The sequence below is a fragment of the Cyprinodon tularosa genome, unplaced genomic scaffold (genome assembly GCF_016077235.1).
Source record: "Cyprinodon tularosa strain WSP-4 unplaced genomic scaffold, ASM1607723v1 ctg314, whole genome shotgun sequence".
NCBI classification, from domain to species: Eukaryota; Metazoa; Chordata; class Actinopteri; order Cyprinodontiformes; family Cyprinodontidae; genus Cyprinodon; species Cyprinodon tularosa.
Window position 1 is genome coordinate 975,988 of NW_024039024.1, and position 9,070 is coordinate 985,057.

General features: G+C 38.3%; 1 protein-coding gene across 3 annotated transcripts; it reads right to left on the reverse strand.

The window, feature by feature from the left end:
• LOC119788306 (zinc finger CCHC domain-containing protein 7-like) lies at window positions 1-9,070 on the reverse strand. Of its 3 annotated transcripts, none has more exons than XM_038292562.1 (9): window positions 8,948-9,070; window positions 8,310-8,709; window positions 4,480-4,541; window positions 4,238-4,345; window positions 3,980-4,153; window positions 3,720-3,755; window positions 973-1,077; window positions 774-864; window positions 1-594 (listed from the first exon to the last, which is right to left on the reverse strand). In XM_038292562.1, exons 2-9 carry the CDS (start codon window positions 8,662-8,664, stop codon window positions 110-112), a joined length of 1,416 nt encoding a protein of 471 aa, XP_038148490.1. In that variant the 5' UTR covers window positions 8,665-8,709; window positions 8,948-9,070; the 3' UTR covers window positions 1-109. The 3 variants fall into 3 exon arrangements, with proteins under 3 accessions (XP_038148490.1, XP_038148489.1, XP_038148491.1); XM_038292561.1 differs by having other exon boundaries at window positions 8,804-9,070; XM_038292563.1 differs by having other exon boundaries at window positions 3,980-4,150; window positions 8,310-9,070.

The following is a 9,070-nucleotide window of genomic DNA, read 5'->3' on the forward strand; positions in this document are numbered from 1 at the left end:
TGAATGTCAGGAATTTATCATCAGTTTATTCTTAAAAAAATATACATAAAGTGAAATAAAAAAAATAATAAATTAATGCCCTTAAAAGGATAAAAATAGACATAATTTTTCACCTCCTTCTGTGACGAACTCTCTGCTTTGGTGACAGAAAGTTTTCACTTCCAATGTCAAGGTCACAATGGGGATTCAGATGCCCACGTTTTATCCCTCCTCTTTTCCTCCACCTGTCTGCCTCTCTGCTCTTCCTGCTCTTTTTTCTAACCTTCTCCAATCTGAGAGGGGGTTTGGGCTGTCTTTGACTTTGAAGGATGTATCCAGAGGGGTCAGCAGAACAATCTCTATCATCAGAGGTACAACAATGCCTCGCCAGAAGTCCTCCTTCGCGCTTGGCCTGGGCCTCCCTCCTCAGTCGCTTCACCTCACGCCTCTCTCTCCGTCTTTCAGGCCAGGTCCTCCTCCTTCCAGGATTGGATCCTGGCTCCTGTTTGGTATTACTTCTTCCCTGGACTGATGTTCTATCTTTGCATAAATCCCCTGTTTTCTTAGCCAGCTGTCCTTGCTGTGTAGAATGTAGTGATCCACCTTTTAGAAGTTCTGAAAACAAACACAGTAGTTATTAAGCTTTGATTATGAAGTCAGATTTCACCTTTAAAACATTTTGTATATTGGATGAAGTGAAGTGGAATCCATTGTTTTAATTCCACACAATATTTTACTAAAATCTTCAGAATGCAAATTTTCATCACCCCTGGCTGGTGCTAGCTCATTTTCACCTTGTTGTAGAAGCTCCTCCAGGGTATCATAGTGGCAAACATAAGGCAGAGAGGGAAAGGTGCCACTGATCATTCTCCTCTTCACGCACTCCTGACACCGACAAAGTCAATCACCCAAATGTGCGAGAGAATAAGGAGAAAACAAGAAAAACACACAAAAAAAACAGAACATCCCCGATGGTGAAATACAGCTACTTACATGACCATAATGTCCCCTTTTTGAGCAGTTGTAGCAATGAGCAAAGTGACTCTTAGGTTTGCCACTGCAGACGGTTCTGGGTCTGAAAGGGACCCCAAGGCTGACCTGGAAAAAACATAAATCGACTTTGATGATTTTCTAAATGTATTCAAATGAATTCTCAAATCTGTACTTGAAAGAGTAAATTATACATTATACAAGTATTCCTGCCCCTTCAGTGTTTCCCATGGGTTGATTATTCATTTGTGGTTTTGGGGCAGCCCAGCTAACAGCTTTGGCTTAACCCAGCTTTCAGATAACTGGATACTGACCCCAACAAGTGACACTCGCATTCTGGGATCCGCTAATTTAATTGTAATCTGGTTAATTCAGACATCTCATTTAATAAAACTTGAAATTAGGGCTGAAACAATTAATTTGATTAATCGATTAATGAAATAATTTAAAATTATTTTAGTAATCGATTAATCGTTAACTTGAGTATAGAGACTCTAAAACATGCCTTTAGCTGACAGAGCAACACATTTAGAGCAGTATGTATATCAAAATTGTAAAAAGATATATTAAAATTTTGTATTAAAGATTAATAAAAATATTTTCATTTCTCAATATGCTCTATCCAGAACTCATCAAGTGGAAAAATTTTAGTTTCACTTGGTTTTATTTTTTAAAATGAAACCACCTTCTTGAAGGAACCTTTACCTATCCGATTATTAATTGATTAATATAAAAAAATAATCAGCCCTATTTAATATATAAATCTAAAGTATTGAATGATCAATTTAGTAATTAAACTGGCAAATCCATTAAATATATATAGCTATATTAGTTTGAATCAAATATTTAATAAAAAGCATGTCTAAAAATGTATTACTTTAAAATAGCTTTTATGATTTCCTTTGCCAAGAGAGAAAAATATTTTAGAATGTCTCCATCACACCAGTATCAAGCTTGAATGATTATTAATAATTCAAATAAATCCTTTTTTAATTATTCATTCATTTACTATTAAGATCCATCTCAAATTACATAGAAAATTTCACTCTTTAATGTATTACATTTCTGGCATTTTTGGCTTTCCACACATGGCCTGATTGCACTTCGCTCTATGTTTAACCTCATGATTCAGTGGAGTGTTTAGATTTTAGCTCAAAAAGTTCTGATCAAGATCCTTAGCAGTTTGGGTTCTGCAGCAGGATCTTTTTGTTATTCACAGCCGCTCACCTCCTGCCTGATCCTGCAGGTGCAGCAGGAGGCGGAAGCGCCTGGTAGTGACATCAGTTTAGAGCTAAATGAGACCCATGTATTGTGAATGAGTTCACAATACATGGGTCAGTTGCTCTCATACCAATTACAGTTATCACTTAATCTAGCCTTTTCTTATATTCTACACTATAGATGATTCCTGCTGATTTTGTTTGATTCTAGCAGCTTTATTTTCTTTCTCTGAAACCAATTGAGAGTTTACTTGGCTGTGTGTTTGGGGTTATTGTCTTGCTGAAATGTCCACCAAAGTTTCATCATCATCCTGGTTGATGGCAGCAGATTTTTATCCTGAATGTCTCTGTAGGTGTTTCGATTTATCCCTCCTTTAACTATTTGAAGTTTTGCTGCACTATATGCTGAAAAACAGCCCAACACCATGATGTTCCCATTCCCAAACTTCACTGTTGGTATGGCGTTTTTAGGATGATATGCAGTACCATTTGACCTCTAAACACGATGTGTATTATGGCATCCAAAGAGTTCAATTTTGGTTTCATCTAACAAGACTATATTCTCCCTGTATTCCAAAGGCTTGTCTAAATGTTGTGCAGCAAACTTTAATCGAGCTTCCACATGCTTTTTCTTCAGCAATGGAGTCTTGCTTGGTGAGCATGCATACAGGCCATGGCTGTTGAGTTCACTACTTTTTGTTTTCTTTGAAACAATTGGACCTGCTAATTCCAGGTTTTTCTGTAGCTCACCAAAAGTTGGATAACTCTTCTGAAAATAATTTTCACTCTCTGTCAGAAATCTTGTGAGGAGCAGCTGGTTGTGGTCGGTTTGTGGTGAAATAATGTTCTTTCCACTTCCAGATTACGGCCCAAACAGCGCTTACTGGAACATTCTGAAGTTTAGAAATCCTTGTGTAACCAATATCATCATTAAAGTTTCTTTCTTAAGAAAGCTCTTTACTTTTACCCATCACGAGATGATTCTTGTGTGACACCAGAGACACCTTTTTATAGGCCATCATTTGGGACTGAACCAGCTGATATTAATTTGCACGGACAAGGGGAAGGATTGCTTTCTAATTACTGAGAGATTTCAGATGGTGTCCTGGCTTTTCATGCCTTTTTGTGCCTCCCTTTCTTCACATGTTCAATACTTTTTTCTTATGCGATTCTGCATTATTACACATAATTTAATTTCTGGACATCTATGGTTTGATTTCTTTGTATGTGTGGATTGCAAAGATCGTTTTCCGACATCTGGTGAAAATGTCATGTCAATAGCACCTCTAGAAATATATGTGCTGGTGGTGTGTTAAATTCTTATTTCACCCACTGTCTCTGTGTCAAAGCTGTAAAATCAGTTTGATATCAGAAATTAAAAAGGTGTGTCAGGATATTCCTAGTTAGTATTAGGATGAATAATTTTGCACAGCATTGAACAAGTTATACCTCATCAGGCTCAAAGAAATCAGGTGTTTCCCCTCGAAAAGAAGCTAAAATAAGCAAAGAGGAATTAGATCAACCACTTACTGTCAGATGGTATTGTCTCCATGTATCTGAACAAGCCTGTGAGATGAAAAAAACAAAGGACAGATATTTAACTATGAGAAATGACACACTGTAGTACCACTAAAGATGCAACAAAAATAGAAATAGAGAAACACTTCAGAAAATAAAGAGATCACACAGCAGCACATACCAGAATGTGCTGTCAGCCATTTTCTTAAAAACTCAACAAACTTTAATTATCTCCCCAAGGGGTTTCTTGTGGGAGCTGACAAAAAACTCACATCCGATACGTGGCCGATCAAGCCACAGCGCTGGCAGTGCTGCTTCCACACTGGAGGCACTTTGCAGGGGCTAAGGCCATGTGAGGGCAGTCCGCAGGTGGAACAGGGACGGTTGGGACAGTCTCTTTGGACGTGGCCCTGGACGCCGCAGAGAACACAAGTGGGAATTTTCTGCTGAAGAGCACAAGGATTTATATATATATATGATCGCCAACAGGAAGACATAAAACAATAACAAAGGTGGGTGTGCTGTTGTACCTTTTGGTAGTAGCAATTTTTGGAAACATGCCCAGTCCTGTTGCAGATGTTACAGATGGTTGGACCAGTCAGGAAATAGCGACTTCCCCGAGATTGAGCAGTTTTAAACTGGACATATTAAAATATCAAAGTTATATGTGAGAACATTTCAGAGCTCGTCCAACCAACATATTTATACTGCATATGTTTTGCATTAGCAAGCTCATTTCTAGAGTTTCTCAAAGCAAGATGATAAAGAGTACCTTGTCTTTGTCTGATATGGCCCAGGGATCTCTTTCTAATTTCCCTGTCTCGTCTGTCATATCTTAAAAGGAGAGAAAAACTACAAACTGTTACTGCATTGAAGAATTAGAGTGAGCTCCAACTATAACAGCCAAGTTTTGTGCACAAGCATAGGAATTTGATGTTTGCTTTTTCCACACTTATGTCAGAGGTGACCACCAAAGCTGCACAATATCAGAAAATTTGCAATAACATTGGTGCATGTTGCATGACTCCTGGTACATATTTAAAAGGCGTTAAAGGAATAGTACACCCAAAACATGATTAGCCTTCATTTTCTACTCACCCCCATGCTGAACAACACTCTGGAGTACTTTTTTGATATCTCAAATGCATTTGGAGATCTGGGAGGCTTCTTGCTGTCTGCTGACATTCAAATAATGGAGGTCTATGGTGTCCGAGGCAGAAAGGTCCATAAAAGTCCACAAAAAACGTGTCAATATTCCTCCATACTGCTCGTCCAATGTATTCCAAGTGTCCTGAGTGGGTAGCGTCCATAATTTACTCGAAACAAAGTCATTTAGAATGTTTTTAGAGCATAAACAGTAGTGTATAGGATTTCCTGAAAGCGCGTTCACGAGTCTACGGAAACCGCGGCAGACCAAACCAGATGAAAGTGCGCATTCAGCTCGGCAAAGAACTCATGCTCTTCCTCAACACTGAAGTCCTCAGACATTTTTCTTTCGTTGTTTCTTTCTTTGCACAGGTAAACAGCACATTTCTTCTTCTACGCTTGCATTATCGGCAGAGCAGACACTGAATGCGCACTTTCATCTGGTGCATTTGAGATATCAAAAAAGTACTCCAGAGTGTTGTTCAGCATGGGAGTGAGTAGAAAATGAAGGCAAATCATGTTTTGGGTGTACTATTCCTTTAAGCTCCCAATAGTTACTGCTGCCACCTTGTGGTTTAGTGGGGAACGACTTCTATGCCTACCTCACAATGTTTGAGAATATTTGTAAAACATCCTGTACCCAAACCCTGATCTGGATTAACACCAGAATTGAATAGATTTTTCACTGGCTTGAGGGGCAATTCTGATTAAAAAAAAGTAATTAAAATCTGTCCATAACTTTTGTTGTTATTTTAAAAACTGACGCTAATAAAAACAATCTCGGTGGCGGAGTTAAAAAAAAAACCTTCACTGATTAATTCAAAACACCCACAAAGGTTCTTCAGCAGTATATACAGTACTGGGGAAGACAAAAAGTTTTTGCTGCAGAAGCCAGAGTTCAGATGATAAACAAGATCTGTTCAGGGTGAGGGTGGAGTTAACGCAGCAAGAGCCACCACCCATAGATGACTCCTTCACATGGGCTACGAATGTCACAGTCACCAGCGGTTTGGGCTTATCTGCTGGTTTTGGTCCACTGTATTTTCTCAAATCCACACTTTTCACTTTATTATACACTGCAGTCACTTCTTTTGGCTCTGGTGTGAGCCAACAAATTGACAACGACTCCTGGATGGGTGTTTAAACAGTTTTAAAAGAAAACTGAGTGAAAGTCTGGTTCCCTTCCAATTGAAGCCTGTTTGCAGTTTGATTTAGAGAAAGTTGACTGGCCTGCACAGAATCCTGACCTCAACCGTATACAACACTTTTAGGATGAACTCAACTGGAGCATTGAATTCTGCTTTAAACAAATTACTATGGACCCAACAGACTTTTGGTAAATGCTTCCAGATTACTAAAAGTTGCTTTTGCTGGCAGTGGAAATCCATCAACAAAATTCTATAGATTGTGAATAGGATATCATCAAATTTCAAACACATATATAAGCAGATGAACAAATATGTTTGGCACTATGTTGCATATACATTAAATGGTGTATTTATATTTCATGCATATTATTTTGAGGTCTCATTAATTGATTATATTATTTTAAACAATAATCAGCTGTGATCATTAGTTTCTCAGTATATCAGTAGCCTTTTTAATGAAAACATATTTATTACTGCTTGAGTAATATTTTGGTTGGTTAATTTTTACTTGAGAGAAATCTGTTAAAGTAAAGCTCTTAATTAAGAGCAATTTTTGACAACTCTATCCAGCTTTGTATCAAACAGAGCATAAATCATTGATTTAAACAGTATAGATTTATAAATATGAGTGCATATTTATGAGCCATTCCTTTCATTAAAACCTGTTCTGTCTATTGTGTTTGTTCATTTCCCTCTTGGTACAATGTGATTAGTCTAGACTGACTAATCTGGTTATGGGACCTGCAGTTTTCATACATCCCTCAAAAAATGTTGTGGTTCTGCCACTGGTCTACCTACAGCTGTAAACGCTACTCTCTGGCAGGTATCCCTGATTTAGGGGCACAGTCCCCGTTTTGAACCACCTGTCCCCGGCTAAAGCTGTCCGCGATTTTACCGTTTTATGATTGGGAGAGTAAATGTTGTTTGTAGACTGTTATTAGGGTAGAAAAACTTTGTGAGCATGCTGCACACAGAAACAGCTGTTAGCTAGCTGATTGGCAGCTGTTAACTTATAGGTGAGGAGCAGAGCGCACCACTTTTAAAGCAGAAGAAGTTCTTTATCAAAACCCCTGTGCTATGGTGAGTGTGTCAATCAGTTCATTTGATTTGAATTAGCTTGATCATTGTGGTAGATTTCTGGTTCATGCCCAGGTTAATTTAAAAAGGGCTTTGCTGTGTTTTGTTTTACTAAAGATTAGGAAGAAAAAATGTCACATAAAGCAAGCTAATCAGCAAAAAGTAAGACAAACCATTGGCTGCAGCTGGCATTAGGAAATAGACTCAGATAACATTAAACAGAATGATTGAAAACTCCCTGTAAGGCGCTTATCTGGTTCTGTGGCTCAACAAGGGTTCATCTAAAGATGTTTTTAGGACTGATTTGTGACCTTTAGTTCATATCTTAAGATAGTTTGTCATTGTAAGTAGATTTATAAGCCGTTTTGCTGTTTTATTGTTGCGATTTATGAGCATAGACTTCCAGGCATAGGTCTACTTTTCTACCACTCAGTTTGGATAGACTGAATGAGAGTTCCTCATGATAAAAAATAAGAGACAGTATAAGGAAAACTGAATGAGACTAGATCTGCATGATCTGAGAATTATGGAGGAAGAGATAACCACCTGTTTAATATTCATTTATTAGGTGTTTACTTTTAGCTCCAAATATTGTGGTGATAAGCCTGTTTAGTACTTAACCAGGTGAGATCACAACAATAATAATAATAATAATTACCATAATAATCATAACATGTATGATGAGATTATATGCGTTTGGAAGGGACTTTGATTGCATAATGTCCTTGTTTCAGATTAGTGTACGATTGATAGAAGAGGAAGAACATCGGAAGACTGATAGAAAGAAGATTGAATGAGAACGGTGGAAAATAGGGAGACAGGTGGAATGATCAGTTTAAGAGAAGGAAGAAAAATCTACTTAGAATAGTAAAACAGAGAGTAGGCTGGAGTCAGAAAGAAAAGAAGATGGAGAGGGAAGAAGACAGAGAAGACTGAATAACCACATGGCACTAATAAACACTATAGATTGAGTTAGGTTTATTGTTAGGAAGTAGGAGAGGCACATTCCTGTATTTTACACCTATTTTAACTTTTATAACTATTTAGTTTTATCTACGAGCTGGAAATGTCCCCAGACTGGATTTCAGAAATCTGGTCACCTTATGCTATAGATGCTGTTCATTTTGAACTGATCCATCCCACAAAGTTCCTTTAAAAACAAACTGAAATCTGTGGCTCTAACATGTGCAGACGTGGTGAATTATAGATAATATTTGCATTAACCTCTAACCTTCCTCTCCGTCTCCTTCATCAGAGCTGTCCCAGCAGTCTAGGTTGAGCTGGATCCGTGTGTCCTCTATCTGCTCCTCTCCCTCCAGCATCATCCAATCTTCAATGGGCTGATGATCACTGTCCTCCTCTAGCTGCTCCTCTGAAACAGCAGAGGAGACACTGCTGGTGTCCTCCTGCAGGGTCTGTCCAGAGGTGATGGAGAAGGCGAGGATGATTGGAGGAGAGCTTTCTCTGCTGAGCTTCTTTGTGTTTTTCTGATAGTTCCTGTAACATGTTTCCTCTTCACTCCCTGAGCTGATGGAGTCCTCAACGAAGAAACGATGATCTTTGATGTTTTCCTTAAATGAGTCCATTGTACAAACAGGGATAGTAGCGCCACTCAGTGGTGACTTGGTGCACTGCAGTTATATTGAGCGGGATAATAACACATTAATAACACACTTTCTTTGTTCTTACCGCTACTGAAATAACATGAATTGGCCAAAGACTTACTTTACATTTGTCTCAAGCCTGTTTTATCAATATTCATAACTAGTGAGAGACATTAGAGTAAAGCAGCACCTAGCAAAGAAGCTAAAGTTCAAAAAATCTCGTCAAAATATCTCTGCATCTCTGTTGTACTCTATGTTACTTTACCGTATCTTAGTAGCGATTATCTCCTGTTATATACACTCTGTTCCCTCCATACAGCAGTGGGAAAATAGCGCTTAGCGAGTTTATATGCATGTGGCTATGATTAGCAGGAAACCGGAACTTCCG

Excerpts from the sequence above, each read along its gene's own strand:
- LOC119788306 (XM_038292562.1), bottom strand. The coding sequence starts at position 8,664 with ATGGACTCATTTAAGGAAAACATCAAAGATCATCGTTTCTTCGTTGAG. Across the intron at positions 4,154-4,237 it reads AAAATTGCTACTACCAAAAG|CAGAAAATTCCCACTTGTGT; the intron begins GTACAACAGCAC and ends TGTGCTCTTCAG. Across the intron at positions 1,078-3,719 it reads GGAGACAATACCATCTGACA|GTCAGCCTTGGGGTCCCTTT; the intron begins GTAAGTGGTTGA and ends TGTTTTTTCCAG.